Consider the following 23,785-nt stretch of genomic DNA (forward strand, 5'->3'; position numbering starts at 1 on the left):
TCCATATCAAAAATTGGACAAAATATAAATCCCCAAAAATTAATAACCCAGTTATTTTTCTTCCTTAAAAAAATGTATTATATAATTTTATAATAGAAAATGTGCTTAAAATTATGGATTATATACAATTGCTTGTTAATTTTTGGTTGGTTTTAGTTGTTTTTTGTCCATATGAAAAATTGGACAAAATATAAATCCCCAACAATGAGTAACCCAGTAGTTTTTTGTCCTTAAAACATTTATTTTACATTCATCATATCATTTTATAATAGAAAATGTGCTTAAAATTATGGATTATATACTATTGTTGTTCATTTTTTGTTGTTTTTAGTTGTTTTTTGTCCATATCAAAAATAGGACAAAATATAAATCCCCAACCATGAGTAACCCAGTAGTTTTTTGTCCTTAAAACATTTATTTTACATTCATCATATCATTTTATAATAGAAAATGTGCTTAAAATTATGGATTATGTACTATTGCTTGTTCATTTTTTGTTGTTTTTAGTTGTTTTTTGTCCATATCAAAAATAGGACAAAATATAAATCCCCAACAATGAGTAACCCAGTTGTTTTTCTTCCTTAAAACATTTATTTTACATTTATCATATCATTTTATAATAGAAAATGTGCTTAAAATTTTGGATAAAATACTATTGCTTGTTATTTTTTTGTTGGTTTTAGTTGTTTTTGGTCCATATGAAAAATTGGACAAAATATAAATCCCCAAAAATGAGTAACCAAGTTATTTTTCTTCCTTAAAACATTTATCATATCATTGTATAATAGAAAATGTGCTTAAAATTATGGATTATATACTATTGCTTGTTAATTTTTGGTTGGTTTTAGTTGTTTTTTGTCCATATCAAAAATTTTACAAAATATAAATCCCCAACCATGAGTAACCCAGTTGTTTTTCTTCCTTAAAACATTTATTTTACATTTATCATATCATTTTATAATAGAAAATGTGCTTAAAATTTTGGATAAAATACTATTGCTTGTTATTTTTTTGTTGGTTTTAGTTGTTTTTGGTCCATATGAAAAATTGGACAAAATATAAATCCCCAAAAATGAGTAACCAAGTTATTTTTCTTCCTTAAAACATTTATCATATCATTTTATAATAGAAAATGTGCTTAAAATTATGGATTATATACTATTGCTTGTTAATTTTTGGTTGGTTTTAGTTGTTTTTTGTCCATATCAAAAATTTTACAAAATATAAATCCCCAACCATGAGTAACCCAGTTATTTTTCTTCCTTAAAACATTGATCATATAATTTTATAATAGAAAATGTGCTTAAAATTATGGATTATATACTATTGTTTGTTAATTTTTGGTTGGTTTTAGTTGTTTTTTGTCCATATCAAAAATTTGACAAAATATAAATCCCCCAACAATGAGTAACCCAGTTATTTGTCTTCCTTAAAACATTTATCATATCATTTTATAATAGAAAATGTGCTTAAAATTATGGATTATATACTATTGCTTGTTAATTTTTGGTTGGTTTTAGTTGTTTTTTGTCCATATGAAAAATCGGACAAAATATAAATCCCCAACAATGACTAACCCAGTTGTTTTTCTTCCTTAAAACATTTATTTTACATTTATCATATCATTTTATAATAGAAAATGTGCTTAAAATTTTGGATAAAATACTATTGCTTGTTATTTTTTTGTTGGTTTTAGTTGTTTTTGGTCCATATGAAAAATTGGACAAAATATAAATCCCCAAAAATGAGTAACCCAGTTGTTTTTCTTCCTTAAATCTTTTATTTTACATTCATCATATCATTTTATAATAGAAAATGGGCTTAAAATTATGGATTATAGACTATTGTTTGTCAATTTTTTGTTAGTTTTAGTTGTTTTTTGTCCATATCAAAAATTGGACAAAATATAAATCCCCAAAAATTAGTAACCCAGTTATTTTTCTTCCTTAAAAACATTTATTATATCATTTTATAATAGAAAATGTGCTTAAAATTATGGATTATATACTATTGCTTGTTAATTTTTGGTTGGTTTTAGTTGTTTTTTGTCCATATCAAAAATTGGACAAAATATAAATCCCCAACCATGAGTAACCCAGTTGTTTTTTTTCCTTAAAACATTTATTTTACATTTATCATATCATTTCATAATAGAAAACTTGCTTAAAATTTTGGATAAAATACTATTGCTTGTTATTTTTTTGTTGGTTTTAGTTGTTTTTTGTCCATATAAAAAATTGGACAAAATATAAATCCCCAAAAATGAGTAACAAAGTTATTTTTCTTCCTTAAATCATTTATCATATCATTTTATAATAGAAAATGTGCTTAAAATTATGGATAAAATACTATTGCTTGTTAATTTTTGGTTGGTTTTAGTTGTTTTTTGTCCATATCAAAAATTTTACAAATTATAAATCCCAAACCATGAGTAACCCAGTTGTTTTTCTTCCTTAAAACATTTATCATATCATTTTATAATAGAAAATGTGCTTAAAATTATGGATTACATACTATTGCTTGTTAATTTTTTGTTGGTTTTAGTTGTTTTTTGTCCATATCAAAAATTGGACAAAATATAAATCCCCAACCATGAGTAACCCAGTTGTTTTTCTTCCTTAAAACATTTATTTTACATTTATCATATCATTTTACAATAGAAAATGTTCTTAAAATTACGGATTATATACTATTGCTTGTTAATTTTTTGTTAGTTTTAGTTGTTTTTTGTCCATATCAAAAATTTGACAAAATACAAATCCTTAACAATGAGTAACCCAGTTGTTTTTCTTCCTTAAAACATTTATTTTACATTTATCATATCATTTTATAATAGAAAAGGTGCTTAAAATTATGGATTATATCCTATTGTTGTTCATTTTTTGTTGGTTTTAGTTGTTTTTTGTCCATATCAAAAATAGGACAAAATATAAATCCCCCAACAATGAGTAACCCAGTTGTTTTTTGTCCTTGAAACATTTATTTTACATTCATCATATCATTTTATAATAGAAAATGTGCTTAAAATTATGGATTACATACTATTGCTTGATAATTTTTGGTTGGTTTTAGTTGTTTTCTGTCCATATTAGGAACGGGACAAACGGTAGGAAATGGATGGATGGAGTTGTGAAGAGTGATATTACGAGCAGACTTACTTTGTCCTCAGTGACAATGTTGTCAAAGCTCTCGTGGAAAAATTCCACCTCTTTTTGAAACTTCTGCAATTCTTCGCCCATTTTCTTCTACAAAACAAGCAGATTACGAGGGCAGGTTGCATGCGCAAGGAACTATAAATATTATTACAACACCAAGGAACTATAAATATTATTACAGCACCAATGCAATCTGACCATCTCCAGATGAACACACCTTGTTGGCCTCCATTTGGCCAAGTTTTGACTGATGCTCCTTTTCATCAATGCCCATGACCTCTTCCATGAGTATGGAGTAACTTAGAATTTTAATCTTCAATTCTTCCTGTAAAATAACAATTAAAAAAATGACTTATTTCAGCATCATGGCAACCTTGGTTCACTTACTCCAGAGGTGTCAAAGTGCTTTTCACTGAGGGCCACATCACAGTTATGTTTGGCCCTAACAGTGAATACTATTATTACACTATTTTTTTTAATGTAGAATATATGTATAATATATTTATATTATTCACATGTGAATAATGATGTATAATAGACTGTATTTATATTATTCAAATGTGAATAATGCTGTATAATAGACAGTATTTATATTATTCACATGTGAATAATGCTGTATAATATACTGTATTTATATTATTCACATGTGAATAATGCAGTATAATAGACTGTATTTATATTATTCACATGTGAATAATGCTGTATAATAGACTGTATTTATAGTATTCACATGTGAATAATGCTGTATAATAGACTGTATTTATAGTATTCACATGTGAATAATGCTGTATAATAGACTATATTTATATTATTCACATGTGAATAATGCTGTATAATAGACTGTATTTATATTATTCACATGTGAATAATGCTGTATAATAGACTGTATTTATATTATTCACATGTGAATAATGCTGTATAATAGACTGTATTTATAGTATTCACATGTGAATAATGCTGTATAATAGACTGTATTTATAGTATTCACATGTGAATAATGCTGTATAATAGACTATATTTATATTATTCACATGTGAATAATGCTGTATAATAGACTGTATTTATATTATTCACATGTGAATAATGCTGTATAATAGACTGTATTTATGTTATTCACATGTGAATAATGCTGTATAATAGACTGTATTTATATTATTCACATGTGAATAATGCTGTATAATAGACTGTATTTATATTATTCAAATGTGAATAATGCTGTATAATAGACAGTATTTATATTATTTACATGTGAATAATGCAGTATAATATACTGTATTTATATTATTCACATGTGAATAATGCAGTATAATAGACTGTATTTATATTATTCACATGTGAATAATGCTGTATAATAGACTGTATTTATAGTATTCACATGTGAATAATGCTGTATAATAGACTGTATTTATAGTATTCACATGTGAATAATGCTGTATAATAGACTATATTTATATTATTCACATGTGAATAATGCTGTATAATAGACTGTATTTATGTTATTCACATGTGAATAATTCTGTATAATAGACTGTATTTATGTTATTCACATGTGAATAATGCTGTATAATAGACTGTATTTATACTATTCACATCTGAATAATGCTGTATAATAGACTGTATTTATATTATTCACATGAGAATAATGCTGTATAATAGACTGTATTTATATTATTCACATGTGAATAATGCTGTATAATAGACTGTATTTATATTATTCACAAGTGAATAATGCTGTATAATAGACTGTATTTATGTTATTCACATGTGAATAATGCTGTATAATAGACTGTATTTATGTTATTCACATGTGAATAATGCTGTATAATAGACTGTATTTATACTATTCACATGTGAATAATGCTGTATAATAGACTGTATTTATATTATTCACATGTGAATAATGCTGTATAATAGACTGTATTTATATTATTCACATGTGAATAATGCTGTATAATAGACTGTATTTATATTATTCACATGTGAATAATGCTGTATAATAGACTGCATTTATATTATTCACATGTGAATAATGCTGTATAATATACTATATTTATATTATTCACATGTGAATAATGCTGTATAATAGACTGTATTTATATTATTCACATGTGAATAATGCTGTATAATAGACTGCATTTATATTATTCACATGTGAATAATGCTGTATAATAGACTGTATTTATGTTATTCACATGTGAATAATGCTGTATAATAGACTGCATTTATGTTATTCACATGTGAATAATGCTGTATAATAGACTGTATTTATGTTATTCACATGTAAAAAAAATACCTAAGTGTTTATTGTCTATTGTGAGCAAACTGTGGTGCTGAATTTCCCCCAGGGATCAATAAAGTACTTTATATTCTATTCTATTCTATTCTATTCTATTCTATTCTATTCTATTGTAAAGATCCCCTACAGGCCAAGACAGAGGTGTCATTCAACTAGTAGTAAGTCCATCATCCCAAACGTTATGACAATATTTTACTAAGGTTGAAAAGTGACTTAGTGCTGCTTTACGGTGTGTGTGTGTGTGTGTGTGTGTGTGTGTGTGTGTGTGTGTGTGTGTGTGTGTGTGTGTGTGTGTGTGTGTGTGTGTGTGTGTGTGTGTGTGTGTGTGTGTGTGTGTGTGTGTGTGTGTGTGTGTGTGTGTGTGTGTGTGTTTGTTTGTGTGTGTGTAGTTCACCTGACATATGGCCATGTCCGACTTGATTTTTCTTTCAAACAGCTTCTTCAAACCGTCATCAAAGCGCTCGGTGGCGTCTTTGGTGGCTTTCTGGAGGCTTTTGATTTCGTTTTCCAGCGACTGTAATTGCAGGTCAGTTCCAAATCAGACAAAAACGGCTTAATCTTTTCTTACTAAACACATCCATTGTTTCCCTGCAATGTGATCAAAATCCAAATATTACATTATTATGTATTCTAAAAAAAACATAAAGAGAAATACTGTGCTAAAATATCTGCTTGACTTATGATTTCAAAACAAATGATCAATCAAACTTTAGACTGGAAAATTGACAATAGATTTTACGGTCAAATTAAAGCTTTTTACCATATTAAAAGACAAATAAAAAAACAAGATTTTACAGTAAAAAAAAAAAAAAAAAAAGGCAGCTCTGTTGCTTGAATTTTACCGCTAAAAACAGTGGTATTGGCCACAATACCTCCTCCCTATCCCCACCAAGGACTGTTTTCACTGCTGGACTCTAGAAAGAGGTTCCGCAGCCTCCGTAGCAGAACAGCTTCTTCCCTCAGGCCGTAAGACTCTTGAACGCATCATAATAATCCCCTCAAAAACGGATGAACTGGCTGGAATATAAAGACAATATAACATACATCCATAAATGTGGATGCATATGCAAAAGTGCAATATATTTATCTGTACAGTAATCTATTTATTTATACATACACCTTATTGTTCTTTTATCCTGCACTACCATGAGCTAATGCAACGACATTTCGTTCTTATCTGTGCTGTAAAGTTCAAATTTGAATGACAATAAAAAGGAAGGCTAAGTCTAAGCGATATGTTTGGAGGAGAAAAAGTGAGGCCTTTAATCCCAGGAACACCATGCCTACTGTTGTATCGACCAATATTAATACTATACTCGGTGTTGTTACGCTCGATATTTGTATGGGTTTTAAGTAAATACTGCAATTAAATAAGCAAGCAAAACTAATATTGAATTTTATTTTCATCACTATTACAGAATAGCCGCTCCCAGTCTGTGGAACGCTCTCCCTGACCACCTGAGGGTACCACAGACTGTAGATGCTTTTAAAAAAAAGGCTTAAAAACCCTTCTTTAAAAAAAAAAAAAAAGCCTTTTTTTAGATATATGCATACTAGTTCTAGCTATTAGGCTGTTCTAGTTTTTATTTTTATTTGTTTTAATTATCTTTTTATTTTTTTAATACACTCTAACACTTTGAGGTTGTTTACTCAATGGAAAGGGCTTTTTACAAATAAAATATATTATTATTATTATTATTATTATTTCCTGAGTTTGTAAACGATAACAAGAACAACAAAAAAAACGTTTTTTTGATCATAAAAATATTGATCTAATCACTGTATAATTGACCAATACTGGTACTATACATGGTATTGTTACTGTCTATTTAACAAAAGCAAAAAACACTAGTCGCTTTTATTTTCTGAGTTTGTAAACAATAACAAAAACAACAAAAGTTTTTTTGATCCTAAAAATATGGATCTAATCATTGTAGTATCAACCATATACCGAAACTATTCTCGTTATTGTTACTGTCGATATTTTTATGGGTTGTAAGTAAATAGTGCAATTAAATAAGCAAGCAAAACTACTATTGCCTTTTATTTCCTGAGTTTGTAAACGATAACAACAACAAAAAACGTTTTTTTTTATCATAAAAATATTGATCTAATCACTATATAATTGACCAATACTGGTACTATACTTGGTATTGTTACTGTCTATTTGTTTATTCATTTTAAGTAAATAGTGCAATTAACTAAACAAAAGCAAAAAAAACACTAGTCGCTTTTATTTTCTGAGTTTGTAAACAATAACAAAAACAAACTTTTTCTTTTCTCCTAAAAATATGGATCTAATCACTGTAGTATCAACCATATAGCGATACTATACTCGGTATTGTTACTGTCGATATTTGTATGGGTTGTCAGTAAATAGTGCAATTAAATAAGCAAGCAAAACTACTATTGGATTTTTTTTCCTGAGTTTTTAAACGATAACAAGAACAACAAAAAAATGTTTTTTTGATCATAAAAATATTGATCTAATCACTGTATAATTGACCAATACTGGTACTATACTTGGTATTGTTACTGTCTATTTGTTTATTCATTTTAAGTAAATAGTGCAATTAACTAAACAAAAGCAAAAAAAACACTAGTCGCTTTTATTTTCTGAGTTTGTAAACAAAAACAACAAACTTTTTTTTTTTTTTATCCTAAAAATATGGATCTAATCACTGTAGTATCAACCATATACCGAAACTATTCTCGGTATTGTTACTGTCGATATTTGTATGGGCTTTAAGTAAATAGTGCAATTAAATAAGCAAGCAAAACTACTATTGGATTTTTTTTCCTGAGTTTTTAAACAATAACAAGAACAACAAAAAAATGTTTTTTTTTATCATAAAAATATTGATCTAATCACTGTATAATTGACCAATACGGGTACTATACTTGGTATTTTTACTGTCTATTTGTTTATTCATTTTAAGTAAATAGTCCAATTAACTAAACAAAAGCAAAAAAAACACTAGTCGCTTTTATTTTCTGAGTTTGTAAACAAAAACAACAAACTTTTTTTTTTTTTTATCCTAAAAATATGGATCTAATCACTGTAGTATCAACCATATACCGAAACTATTCTCTGTATTGTTACTGTCGATATTTGTATGGGCTTAAGTAAATAGTGCAATTAAATAAGCAAGCAAAACTACTATTGGATTTTTTTTCCTGAGTTTTTAAACGATAACAAGAACAACAAAAAAATGTTTTTTTGATTATAAAAATATTGATCTAATCACTGTATAATTGACCAATACTGGTACTATACTTGGTATTTTTACTGTCTATTTGTTTATTCATTTTAAGTAAATAGTGCAATTAACTAAACAAAAGCAAAAAAAACACTAGTCGCTTTTATTTTCTGAGTTTGTAAACAATAACAAAAACAAACTTTTTTTTTTATCCTAAAAATATGGATCTAATCACTGTAGTATCAACCATATAGCGATACTATACTTGGTATTGTTACTGTTGATATTTGTATGGGTTGTAAGTAAATAGTGCAATTAAATAAGCAAGCAAAACTACTATTGGATTTTATTTCCTGAGTTTGTAAACGATAACAACAACAAAAAACGTTTTTTTGATCATAAAAATATTGATCTAATCACTGTATAATTGACCAATACTGGTACTATATTTGGTATTTTTACTGTCTATTTGTTTATTCATTTTAAGTAAATAGAGCAATTAACTAAACAAAAGCAAAAAAAACACTAGTCGGATTTATTTTCTGAGTTTGTAAACAAAAACAACAAACGTTTGTTTTTTTTATCCTAAAAATATGGATCTAATCACTGTAGTATCAACCATATAGCGATACTATACTTGGTATTGTTACTGTCGATATTTGTATGGGTTTTAAGTAAATAGTGCAATTAAATAAGCAAGCAAAACTACTATTGCATTTTATTTCCTGAGTTTGTAAACTATAACAACAACAAAAAACGTTTTTTTGATCATAAAAATATTGATCTAATCACTGTATAATTGACCAATACTGGTACTATACTTGGTATTTTTACTGTCTATTTGTTTATTCATTTTAAGTAAATAGTGCAATTAACTAAACAAAAGCAAAAAACAGTTTGTAAATAATAACAAAAACAACAAAAGTTTTTTGATCCTAAAAATATGGATCTAATCACTGTAGTATCAACCATATAGCGATACTATACTTGGTATAGTTACTGTCGATATTTGCATCCATCGTAAGTAAACAGTGTGAAATAACTCAACAAAAGCAAAAACTGTTTTTGGCTTTTGTTTCACCTGACATCACATGGACAAAGATAAGACCTTCTGGAGGAAAGTTCTGTGGTCAGATGAAACAAAAATGGCCACAATACCCAGCAATATGTTTGGAGGAGAAAATGTGAGGCCTTTAATCCCAGGAACACCATGCCTACGGTCTGAATAATTGTATCTATATCACAAAACTTTGTGTTACATTGAGTTCAGCTCGCCCTGCGAGAGGACAAAAGCTGTCTTTGATCCTACCAAGCAAAAAGGCTTGTAAAACTCCACTGTGTAGGACGGGAAGCAACATGAGGGTTCTGTTTCTTTGATGTATTGTAATCCACAGAAAGATTTTGTCTTGACCCGACAACTACAAAGCGGAAAGAGAGCAGGACCTGCCCAAGCTCCAGGCACCTCTTCTTTGAACACTTTTACGACCTTTTCTTTGAACTGTTTTGTAATCAAAGGCCATGGCTGTTTTCGACCCCCCTCCCTTAGAAACAGCTTTTTCCATGTAATCAAGGAAAGTCCAAATAAGGAGGCGTACAATCTTTCGTCAGAGCGTGGCGACACTGTACGCGTTTCTCTTCATTGAGCCAAATTTCATTCTGTCTCTGTTTAATTCCTTGCTTCTTGTCTTGTTTGATAGATGTCGTCAGCGTTTGAACCTGACACCTACCGTCAAGCATGGTGGTGGTAGTATTATGCTCTGGGCCTGTTTTGCTGCCAATGGAACTGGTGCTTTAAATGGGACAATGAAAAAGGAGGATTACCTCCAAATTCTTCAGGACAAGCTAAAATCATCAGCCCGGAGGTTGGGTCTTGGGCCAACAGGACAATGACCCCAAACACACGTCAAAAGTGGTAAAGGAACGGCTAAATCAGGCTAGAATGAAGGTTTTAGAATGGCCTTCCCAAAGTCCTGACTTAAACGTGTGGACAATGCTGAAGAAACAAGTCCATGTCAGAAAAGCAACACATTTAGCTGAACCGCACCAATTTAGTGGTCAAGTGGTCAAGCAGAAGCTTGTGGATGGCTACCAAAAGTGCCTTATTGCAGTGAAAGATCGAGGTAAAAAGGTAACATTTCTTCACTTTGGTAAAATACCTTTCTGTATTTGTCCTTTTCTGTATCGAGCTCCTTGACTTTCTTGTCGTACTCTTTGAAGAGCTTTTTCTCCTCCTCCGTCCACTGGTTGTCGGGTTTGGCCAGAACAAACTCGGGCTGCGGTACTTCCTGCGGAGTACATTTACTACTCATTTCCTGTGCTTTCTTTTGCGGTCCTTTGTTTTTACTCCACTGAGAATTAAGAGGGGGAAGAAAAACTCAGAAAAAAAAAACAAGCTTGACCTACCGATTTCAAAATGCTGTCTTTTTTCACTTCCAGCACGCCTTCCATCATGTCGTCAAGTGCCCTCCCTCGTACGTTGTCACTCTAAAATACGACAACAAAAAACATTTATCCGCAGGTTCGGATCAAAAGTATGTCAAGAAGTTTCCTAATTGTGTTTGGGGTGGAAAAAAAGCGAAATAAAATATTTCAGGCAACATGTTGATATTATTTACTGTCTTGCAAGTGTTAAAAGAAGTTAGGCATTGCATTCAGTTTGAAACTCGGTTTTTAAAAAACAGCAAAATAAGAAAATAATGACAAGCTCGAAATGATGAAATATTGCTTTTCTGTTGGCTTTTATTTTTCCTCTTCATTTCTTCACAGTTTTAGTTATACGTGTTGTTTTTGGTGTTTGTGTGCTATACAAAATGAAAAAATTAAATATACCAATGGAAAAAAAATTTATAAAATAAATACGCAATACAAAATAATGCATAATAAAAACAAAAAATAAATGGTATATTTTGTCAAATGTACGCAACAAATATTGAATAAATATAAATAAAACACATTACTTCACTATGAAATGTGGTCATAAAATACGAGTAGCAATTTTAATGGAAAAAAATATACAACATAAAAATACATAAAAAACACTGAAAATGTTTTACAGTTAAAATATTTAATGTGTGATTAATGTTTTGATAAACACAGTCGTTAAACAATTTGTCGTCAAGTGCCCTCCCTCGTACGTTGTCACTCTAAAATACGACAACAAAAAACATTTATCCGCCTGTTCGGATCAAAAGTATGTCAAGAAGTTTCCTAATTGTGTTTGGGGTGGAAAAAAAGCGAAATAAAATATTTCAGGCAACATGTTGATATTATTTACTGTCTTGCAAGTGTTAAAAGAAGTTAGGCATTGCATTCAGTTTGAAACTCGGTTTTTAAAAAACAGCAAAATAAGAAAATAATGACAAGCTCGAAATGATGAAATATTGCTTTTCTGTTGGCTTTTATTTTTCCTCTTCATTTCTTCACAGTTTTGGTTATACGTGTTGTTTTTGGTGTTTGTGTGCTATACAAAATGAAAAAATTAAATATACCAATGGAAAAAAAATGTGTGAAATAAATACGCAATACAAAATAATGCATACTAAAACAAAAAATAAATGGTATATTTTGTCAAATGTACGCAACAAATATTAAATAAATATAAATAAAACACATTACTTCACTATGAAATGTAGTCATAAAATACAAGTAGCAATTTTAATGGAAAAAAATATACAACATAAAAATACATAAAAAACACTGAAAATGTTTTACAGTTAAAATATTTAATGTGTGATAATGTTTTGATAAACACAGTCGTTAAACAATTTGTCGTCAAGTGCCCTCCCTCGTATGTTGTCACTCTAGAATACGACAACAAAAAACATTTATCCGCCTGTTCGGATCAAAAGTATGTCAAGAAGTTTCCTAATTGTGTTTGGGGATGGAAAAAAAGCAAAATAAAATATTTCAGGCAACATGTTGATATTATTTACTGTCTTGCAAGTGTTAAAAGAAGTTAGGCATTGCATTCAGTTTAAACTCGGTTTTTAAAAAACAGCAAAATAAGAAAATAATGACAAGCTCGAAATGATGAAATATTGCTTTTCTGTTGGCTTTTATTTTTCCTCTTCATTTCTTCACAGTTTTGGTTATACGTGTTGTTTTTGGTGTTTGTGTGCTATACAAAATGAAAAAATTAAATATACCAATGGAAAAAAAAATGTATAAAATAAATACGCAATACAAAATAATGCATAATAAAAACAAAAAATAAATGGTATATTTTGTCAAATGTACGCAACAAATATTGAATAAATATAAATAAAACACATTACTTCACTATGAAATGTGGTCATAAAATACGAGTAGCAATTTTAATGGAAAAAAATATACAACATAAAAATACATAAAAAATGTTTTGCAGTTAAAATAAATAATTTGTGATTAATGTTTTGATAAACACAGTCGTTAAATAATTTGTAAATGTAAAATAAAAGTCCTTTGCTGGTTTTGTGCAGGGCTTAAGTTAGACTTAGACAAACTTAACCTTACAGTACAGATAAGAACGAAATGTCATTGAATTGATATAGCACTTTTCTCTAGTGACTCAAAGCGCTTTTACATAGTGAAACCCAGTATCTGAGTTACATTTAAACCAGTATGGGTGGCACTGGGAGCAGGTGGGTAAAGTGTCTTGCCCAAGGACACAACGGCGGTGACTAGGATGGTGGAAGCGGGGATCGAACCTGGAACTCTCAATTTCAATTGAGAGATGATCAGGGGCCGTATTTATCAAGCTTCTTAGAATGACTCCTAAGAAGTCTGCTAGGGCCACACACATACATACGCTACTCTCATAACCTTTTCTTTCCAATTCATTAATTAGGCAACTAATTTGAAACTGGTGTGGGTGGCTCTATATCAGGGGTCACCAACCTTTTTGAAACCAAGAGCTACTTCTTGGGTACTGATTAATGCGAAGGGCTACCAGTTTGATACACACTTAAATAAATTGCCAGAAATAGCCAATTTGCTCAATTTACCTTTAACTCTGTTATTATTAATAATTAATGATATTTACACTTAATTGAACGGTTTAAAAGAGGAGAAAACACGAAAAAAATGACAATTACATTTTGAAACATAGTTTATCTTCAATTTCGACTCTTTAAAATTCAAAATTCAACCGAAAAAAAGAAGAGAAAAACTAGCTAATTCGAATCTTTTTGAAAAAATTAAAAAAATAATTTATGGAACATCATTAGTAATTTTTCCTGATTAAGATTAATTTTAGAATTTTGATGACATGTTTTAAATAGGTTAAAATCCAATCTACACTTTGTTAGAATATATAACAAATTGGACCAAGCTATATTTCTAACAAAGACAAATCATTATTTCTTCTAGATTTTCCAGAACAAAAATTTTAAAAGAAATTCAAAAGACTTTGAAATAAGATTGAAATTTGATTCTACAGATTTTCTGGATTTGCCAGAATAATGTTTTTGAATTTTAATCATAATAAGTTTGAAGAAATATTTCACAAATATTCTTTGTCGAAAAAACAGAAGCTAAAATGAAAAATTTATTTATTATTCTTTACAATAAAAAAAATAAATTTACTTGAACATTGATTTAAATTGTCAGGAAAGAAGAGGAAGGAAATTAAAAGGTAAAAAGGTATATGTGTTTAAAAATCCTAAAATCATTTTTAAGGTTGTATTTTTTCTCTAAAATTGTCTTTCTGAAAGTTATAAGAAGCAAAGTAAAACAATTAATGAATTTATTTAAACAAGTGAAGACCAAGTCTTTAAAATATTTTCTTGGATTTTCAAATTCTATTTGAGTTTTGTCTCTCTTAGAATTAAAAATGTCGGGCAAAGCGAGACCAGCTTGTTAGTAAATAAATACAATTTAAAAAATAGAGGCAGCTCACTGGTAAGTGCTGCTATTTGAGCTATTTTTAGAACAGGCCAGCGGGCTACTCATCTGGTCCTTACGGGCTACCTGGTGCCCGCGGGCACCGCGTTGGTGACCCCTGCTCTATATATACTAGCCCACTGCAGCCACATGCAGAAATCAACAAGGAATCGAAAAGTATTAAATCTGTGACAAAAATAATACCCGCTCTGTCTAAACGATACCGTATGATCAGCTGCTCGTCATCAAACAAAGCCAGGACATCCTTCCGCTCCCTGAACGTTCGCGCACGTCTCTCTCGCCTCAGTGCCATCCCCCGCTGGCATCTCCTAACCACTTAAGACACCTCTGAAGGTCTCTTAAATATTGTGGAGAGTAGGAGTGATTCTTAAACTTAAGAAAGTTGATAAATAGCTTTTATTCTTAAATTTGAGAGTAGGACTCAATTTCGCAAATTCTCAGGACTTAAGTGTAAAATGGCACTCTCTGATAAATACGGCCCCAGACCTAACTTCATAAGCCTGCACAACCTGCCATCAATATTGCCCCCTTGTGGTTCTGTGCTGTCACAACTCCCTCCTCCAACCATAACAATGTTCCCGTTAATTCCCATGGAAAGTTTCCAACTTTGAATATTCCCGGAATTTTGCAACCCTAACGGCAACATAAACTAGCCGAACTCTGATTGGATACAAACTCTAACTTAAAAACAAACAGCACTGGAGGGAGCATAATATGACATGAAGACAATATGAATACTTTTAGATATTTAGGAAAAGTACATTCAAAATGATTTCATTATGATGATGATTTACTCTAGCCTTTAAATAGACTCCCTTTTTAGACCAGTTGATCTGCCGTTTCTTTTCTTTTCTTTTCTACTCTGCTCCAAACCCGGGGTGGACCGCTAGCCTGTCCATCAGATGGGGACATCTCTACGCTGCTGACCCGTCTCCACTCGGGATGGTTCCTGCTGGCCCCACTATGGACTGGACTTTCGCTGATGTGTTGGACTTTCACAATATTATGTCAGACCCACTCGACATCCATTGCTTTCGGTCTCCCCTAGAGGGGGTGGGGGGGTTACCCACATATGCGGTCCTCTCCAAGGTTTCTCATAGTCATTCACATTGACGTCCCACTGGGGTGAGTTTTCCTCGCCCGTATGTGGGCTCTGTACCGAGGATGTCGTTGTGGCTTGTACAGCCCTTTGAGACACTTGTGATTTAGGGCTATATAAATAAACATTGATTGATTGATTGATGATTTCTGGTTATGTTAGGCCAGCAGAGAAGGCCTTGCTGGCCAAGGACACAACGGCAGTGACTAGGATGGCGGAAGCGGGGATCGAACCTGTAACTCTCGATTTCAATTGAGGGATGATCAGACCTGCCTTCATAAGCCTGCACAACCTGCCATCAATATTGCCCCCTTGTGGTTCTGTGCTGTCACAACTCCCTCCTCCAACCATAACAATGTTCCCGTTAAAGGCCTACTGAAAGCCACTACTAGCGACCACGCAGTCTGATAGTTTATACATCAATGATGAAATCTTAACATTGCAACACATGCCAATACGGCCGGGTTAGATTAGTAAAGTGCAATTTTAAATTTCCCGCGAAATATCCTGCTGAAAACGTCTCGGTATGATGACGTTTGCACGTGATGTCACGGATTGTAGAGGACATTTTGGGACACCGTTGTGGCCAGCTATTAACTCCCATGGAAAGTTTCCAACTTTGAATATTCCCGGAATTTTGCAACCCTAACGGCAACATAAACTAGCTGAATTCTGATTGGATGCCAACTCTAACTTAAAAACAAACAGCACTGGAGGGAGCATAATATGACATGAAGACAATATGAATACTTTTAGATATTTAGGAAAAGTACATTAAAAATGATTTCATTATGATGATGATTTGTGGTTACCCACCCCCCGGTTGATTGCTATGCTATGCCGTGATCTCTCAGCGAGGCATCTCTCACGCCATTCCTGAAAGTTCTTTTCTTACCACCCTAATCTACTGGAGCCTTTACGGCCAGTTTGCATGCAAATGTACACCAGCTCGCGGGTCGGTCCGGTTTCCAGGCCAGGAAGAATTTGTGAGAAACCGCAAACGGGAGTTTAAAAAAACCAAACAAAGTCACGTTTATTTTGGCGGCATACCTTGGCAGCCAAGCGCTTCTGCTCCTCCAGTCTCTTCTGGTCCTCCTCCTCCTGCTGCTCGGGGGTGAGGTACTTCTCTGCTCGTATCTGAAGGGGCACATTCAGACAGGTGACACCCTGCTACTACCTGAGGTGGATGAAGGTGATGCGGGGGCAGGTGACCTCGGAGTGGTCCACAATGAACACCCTCTCGGGCACCTCTCGGTCGTTCAGGGAGGGCTCCCAGAGGTCCTCGGCCACTTCCAGCTCGTCCAGAAGCTCTTTCACTTGCTTGTTCCTTTCTTTCACGCGGGCGATCTCCTGCACTTTTTGCTTGTACACGCCGTCAAACTTGGTGTTGAGGGCCACCTTGACGCGGTAGATCACGTCCTGCGTGTTCACACGTGCGACTTTGCATGAATTACACACAGGATTCTTTTTGAATAGGTTTCTAAACAGATTCATGTTTAAAACTCATGAGTCTCTTTAGAGCCCTTCATGAGAAAAAAATACAGTAGTGTGGGAACCAGCAGCAGGAAAGTGATGCTTTTTATTTATTTTTATGCTCAGCAGCGCCTCCTGCAGTTAACAAGTATGAATGACCTTTAAGGCAAATTGACTATGGTAAAGGAAGACTATTGCAAGTTTAATATGGTTAAGTGTTTTATATATTAATGCGGTTATTCCTCATGAAATTGACTGAACTGACGAAACTAGCAGGCAATAAATAGTACCTTTAAACGTTAATCTTTTAAAATACTAATTCCTCTAATTTAACACTATACACTATGTACATGACACTGTGTACAATGTACATGACACTATACACTATGTACATGTTGACTACAACAGTGTGCAAAACAGAATGAGAAAATATATATACACTATAACCACATATAAATATATATAAACCACATATAAATATATATAAACCACATATAAATATGTATACACTATAACCACATATAAATATATATACACTATAACCACATATAAATATATATAAACCACATATAAATATATATAAACCACATATAAATATGTATACACTATAACCACATATAAATATATATACACTATAACCACATATAAATATATACAAACCACATATAAATATATATACACTATAACCACATATAAATATATATACACTATAACCACATATAAATATATATAAACCACATATAAATATATATAAACCACATATAAATATGTATACACTATAACCACATATAAATATATATACACTATAACCACATATAAATATATACAAACCACATATAAATATATATACACTATAACCACATATAAATTTATATACACTATAACCACACACACATACATATATACATATATATATATATATATGTATATATATATATATATATATATATATATATATTTATATATATATATATATATATATATATATATATATATATATATATATATATATATATATATATATACATATATATATATACATACATATATACATATATACATATATATAGATATATATATATATATATATATATATATATATATATATATATATATATATATATATATATATATATATATATATATATATATATATATATATATATATATATATATGTGTGTGTGTGTGTGTGCGTGTGTGTGTGGTTATAGTGTATATATATTTATATGTGGTTTAAATATATTTATATGTGGTTATAGTATATATATATATATATATATATATATATATATGTGTGTGTGTGTGTGTGTGGTTTTAGTGTATATATATTTATATGTGGTTTATATATATTTATATGTGGTTTAAATATATTTATATGTGGTTATAGTGTATATATATATATATATATATATATATATATATATATATATATATATATATATATATATATATATATATATATATATATATTTATATGTGGTTTAAATATATGTATATGTGGTTATAGTGTATATATATTTATATATATATAAATATATATATATATATACACTATAACCACATATAAATATATATACACTATAACCACATATAAATATTTATATACACTATAACCACATATAAATATATATAAACCACATATAAATATATATAGACTATAACCACATATCAATATATATACACTATAACCACATATAAATATATATATACACTATAACCACATATAAATATATATATATACACTATAACCACATGTAAATATATATACACTATAACCACATATAAATATATATAGATTATAACCACATATAAACATATATAGATTAAAACCGCATATAAACATATATATATACTATAACCACATATAAATATATATACACCATAACCACATATAAATATATATAAACCACATATAAATATATATACACTATAACCACATATAAATATATATAAACCACCTATACATACATATAAATACATAAATACATATATATATATATATATATATGTATATATATATATATATATATATATATATATATATATATATATATATATATATATATATATATATATATATATATATATATATATATATATATATATATATATATACTATAATCACATATAAATATGTATATATATATATATATATATATATATATATATATATATATATATATATATATATATATATATATATATATATATATATACTATAACCACATATAAACCTGTTTGATGCGAGCCAGGATTTTATGTCAGTTTTAACATTTAGTGGTGAAGTTGTAAGTTGAAGGTGTGTTGGTAGTGCATGCACAACAAGGACAAGGTTACATCACAGAGATTCCCACCTGCAGCAGGACAATCTGGTTCCTCTTCTGCTCGGTGATTCTCAGGCTGAACTGGTCGTAGAGATGAGGATGTGACAGCTCCAGCTCGGCAGAGTAGCTACTTGCTACCGCGCTTAAGGCCTCAAATACCTCCTCTGCCTGCTGGTCTGCTCCCACCTTTGGTTGCGGGGTCACGTCCTGTTGACAGGTGTGCACCACTGATGCGGATATATGAAATATCAACATGGTCAACTAAACATTCTTACTGCAGCCAGCTCCCTCTTCCTTATGTTCTCCACCCTTTTCAGGTCGTCCAGCTCTTTCTGGGGTCGCTCCTTGAGGGCATAGTTTGTCACCTCGTGCTCCGTGTGAAAGGCCTGCGACACAGTAGTGTCAATGTCTTTACCACACGACACTAGTTGAGTTGTTGTACCTTCACAGCTCTGTCTTTCACTTGGAGGGAATCCCAGCAGTCCCTCTTTAGCAGATCCCGTAGGTAACATCTCTCCAAAATCTCCATCTGGATTTTTTCTCTCACCTGCAGTGGAGAATCACATTTAATAGCAAACCCAAAACTAGTGAAGTTGTCACGTTGTGTGAATGCTAAATAGAAAGAGAATACAACAAATCCTTTTCAACTTATATTCAATTGAATAGACTGCAAAGACAAGATATTTCATGTTCACACTGAGAAACTTTGGTATTTTTTTGCAAATAATCATTAATTTAGCATTGTCTTGCTGAAATAAGCAGGGGCGTCCATGATAACAACATATGTTGCTCCAAAAGCTGTATGTACCTTTCAGCGTGAATGGTGCCTTCACAGATGTGTAAGTTACCCATGTCTTGGCCACTAATACACCCCCCATACCATCACACATGCTGCCTTTTACACTTTCACCCTAGAACTATCCGGACGGTTCTTTTCCTCTTTGGTCCACAGTTTCCAAAAACAATTTGAAATGTGGACTCGTCAGACCACAGAACACTTTTCCACTTTGCATCAGTCCATCTTAGATGAGCTCGGGCCCCGCAAACCCGGCGGGGTTTCTGGGTGTTGTTGATAAATGGCTTTGGCTTTGCACAGTAGAGTTTTAACTTGCACTTACAGATGTAGCGACCAACTGTAGTTACTGAGAGTGGTTTTCTGAAGTGTTCCTGAAACCCATGTGGTGATATCCTTTACACACTGATGTGGCTTTTTGATGCAGTAGCGCCTAAGGGATCCAAGGTGTGTAATATCATGGCTTACGTGCAGTGATTTCTCCAGATTCTCTGAACCTTTTGATGATATTACGGAGCGTAATAAATGCTGTAAAGTCGGATTTGGCCCTTGGGAACGGAACCGGGCTCAGGGCTCCCTGGAAGAATACACAGTGGCACCTCAACTTCAGAGTCTTCATGCTTTAGGTTGCAAGCAAAAACTGGAGACCGGGCTTTCTGCTCCGCCGAACACTCTCCCTGACCACCTGAGGGTACCACAGACTGTGGATGCTTTTAAAAAAGGCTTAAAAACCCTTCTTTTTAAAAAAAACAAACTTTCCACGCTCCCAGTGGAACGCTCTCCCTGACCACCTGAGGGCACCACAGACTGTGGATGCTTTTAAAATCCCTTGCAATAGCTGCTTGAGAAATGTTGTTCTTCAACAATTTGCTCAGGCATTTGTCGACAAAGTGGTGACCCTCGCCCCGTCCTTGTTTGTGAACGACTGGAAGCTGCTTTTATACCCAATCATGGCACCCACCTGTTCCCAATTAGCCTGTTCACCTGTGGGATGTTCCAAATAAGTCTTTGATGAGCATTCCTCAACTTTCTCACTCTTTTTTGCCACTTGTGCCAGCTTTTTTGAAACATGTCGCAGGCATCAAATTACCAAATGAGCTAATATTTGCAAAAAATAACAGTTTTCCAGTTTGAACGTTAAATATTGATAAATGTTGAAAAGGATTTGTTGTATTCTCTTTTTATTTACCATTTACACAACGTGACAACTTCACTGCTTTTGGCTTTTGTACGTTTTTGGGTGTGTCTTCCGTTACCGTAGCAACTTCCTCCTCCATCATGACGTCATGTCTCCTCTGCTTTTCGTCATCCACGTTGAATTCCTTGAGTTCCAGTCGCTCCATTTCAGGAACACTCTCGTTTTCCCGGATCATCTCTTGGATCTGAGGGCATTTAGTCGTCTCGTTAGGCTCAACTTTGTTCTAACAAATATCCTTCATCTCATTTTGCTTACAACGTGACGTATCTCCTCCATCTTTTCTGTCAGCCTCTTCTTTGTCTCGTAGTCTTTCATATCCTCTTCTCTCAGAACCTGTTGAAGAGGAAAACCTGTAAATACCCTTGGACGTCTAACATAATAGTGTGAGACTCCAGTCCATAGTGGATCTAACATAATAGTGTGAGAGTCCAGTCCATAGTGGATCTAACATAATAGTGTGAGAGTCCAGTCCATAGTGGATCTAACATAATAGTGTGAGAGTCCAGTCCATAGTGGATCTAACATAATAGTGTGAGAGTCCAGTCCATAGTGGATCTAACATAATAGTGAGAGTCCAGTCCATAGTGGATCTAACATAATAGTGAGAGTCCAGTCCATAGTGGATCTAACATAATAGTGTGAGAGTCCAGTCCATAGTGGATCTAACATAATAGTGTGAGAGTCCAGTCCATAGTGGATCTAACATAATAGTGTGAGAGTCCAGTCCATAGTGGATCTAACATAATAGTGAGAGTCCAGTCCATAGTGGATCTAACATAATAGTGAGAGTCCAGTCCATAGTGGATCTAACATAATAGTGTGAGAGTCCAGTCCATAGTGGATCTAACATAATAGTGTGAGAGTCCAGTCCATAGTGGATCTAACATAATAGTGTGAGAGTCCAGTCCATGGTGGATCTAACATAATAGTGTGAGAGTCCAGTCCATAGTGGATCTAACATAATAGTGAGAGTCCAGTCCATAGTGGATCTAACATAATAGTGTGAGAGTCCAGTCCATAGTGGATCTAACATAATAGTGTGTGAGTCCAGTCCATAGTGGATCTAACATAATAGTGTGAGAGTCCAGTCCATAGTAGATCTAACATAATAGTGTGAGAGTCCAGTCCATAGTAGATCTAACATAATAGTGTGTGAGTCCAGTCCATAGTGGATCTAACATAATAGTGTGAGAGTCCAGTCCATAGTGGATCTAACATAATAGTGTGAGAGTCCAGTCCATAGTGGATCTAACATAATAGTGAGAGTCCAGTCCATAGTGGATCTAACATAATAGTGTGAGAGTCCAGTCCATAGTGGATCTAACATAATAGTGAGAGTCCAGTCCATAGTGGATCTAACATAATAGTGTGAGAGTCCAGTCCATAGTGGATCTAACATAATAGTGTGAGAGTCCAGTCCGTAGTGGATCTAACATAATAGTGTGAGAGTCCAGTCCATAGTGGATCTAACATAATAGTGTGAGAGTCCAGTCCATAGTGGATCTAACATAATAGTGTGAGAGTCCAGTCCATAGTGGATCTAACATAATAGTGAGAGTCCAGTCCATAGTGGATCTAACATAATAGTGTGAGAGTCCAGTCCATAGTGGATCTAACATAATAGTGTGAGAGTCCAGTCCGTAGTGGATCTAACATAATAGTGTGAGAGTCCAGTCCATAGTGGATCTAACATAATAATGAGAGAGTCCAGTCCATAGTGGATCTAACATAATAGTGAGAGTCCAGTCCATAGTGGATCTAACATAATAGTGAGAGTCCAGTCCATAGTGGATCTAACATAATAATGAGAGTCCAGTCCATAGTGGATCTAACATAATAGTGTGAGAGTCCAGTCCATAGTGGATCTAACATAAAAATGAGAGAGTCCAGTCCATAGTGGATCTAACATAATAGTGAGAGTCCAGTCCATAGTGGATCTAACATAATAGTGTGAGAGTCCAGTCCATAGTGGATCTAACATAATAATGAGAGAGTCCAGTCCATAGTGGATCTAACATAATAGTGTGAGAGTCCAGTCCATAGTGGATCTAACATAATAATGAGAGAGTCCAGTCCATAGTGGATCTAACATAAAAATGAGAGAGTCCAGTCCATAGTGGATCTAACATAATAGTGAGAGTCCAGTCCATAGTGGATCTAACATAATAATGAGAGTCCAGTCCATAGTGGATCTAACATAAAAATGAGAGAGTCCAGTCCATAGTGGATCTAACATAATAGTGAGAGTCCAGTCCATGGTGGATCTAACATAATAATGAGAGTCCAGTCCATAGTGGATCTAACATAAAAATGAGAGAGTCCAGTCCATAGTGGATCTAACATAATAGTGAGAGTCCAGTCCATAG

At 32.4% G+C, this 23,785-nt stretch overlaps 1 protein-coding gene across 7 annotated transcripts in view; it reads right to left on the minus strand.

The window, feature by feature from the left end:
* cfap43 (cilia and flagella associated protein 43) overlaps window positions 1-23,785 on the minus strand; it is a 59,527-nt gene that overhangs the window by 29,719 nt on the left and 6,023 nt on the right. For 4 of the 7 annotated variants that reach the window (XM_062059214.1, XM_062059216.1, XM_062059215.1 and 1 more), the window contains exons 3-14: window positions 21,675-21,752; window positions 21,478-21,603; window positions 19,871-19,975; window positions 19,704-19,814; window positions 19,459-19,635; window positions 16,843-17,049; window positions 16,681-16,767; window positions 11,055-11,135; window positions 10,808-10,936; window positions 5,846-5,965; window positions 3,373-3,480; window positions 3,159-3,245 (exon numbers count right to left, since the gene is read on the minus strand). In XM_062059214.1, the coding sequence (XP_061915198.1) occupies window positions 3,159-3,245; window positions 3,373-3,480; window positions 5,846-5,965; window positions 10,808-10,936; window positions 11,055-11,135; window positions 16,681-16,767; window positions 16,843-17,049; window positions 19,459-19,635; window positions 19,704-19,814; window positions 19,871-19,975; window positions 21,478-21,603; window positions 21,675-21,752 (1,416 nt within the window). Of the gene's footprint in view, window positions 1-3,158; window positions 3,246-3,372; window positions 3,481-5,845; window positions 5,966-10,807; window positions 10,937-11,054; window positions 11,136-16,680; window positions 16,768-16,842; window positions 17,050-19,458; window positions 19,656-19,703; window positions 19,815-19,870; window positions 19,976-21,477; window positions 21,604-21,674; window positions 21,753-23,785 lie in introns of those variants that run through there. The other 3 variants (XM_062059217.1, XM_062059220.1, XM_062059219.1) reach the window with 3 other exon arrangements.

The sequence above is a fragment of the Entelurus aequoreus genome, linkage group LG09 (assembly GCF_033978785.1).
Source record: "Entelurus aequoreus isolate RoL-2023_Sb linkage group LG09, RoL_Eaeq_v1.1, whole genome shotgun sequence".
In the NCBI taxonomy this organism is placed as follows: domain Eukaryota; kingdom Metazoa; phylum Chordata; class Actinopteri; order Syngnathiformes; family Syngnathidae; genus Entelurus; species Entelurus aequoreus.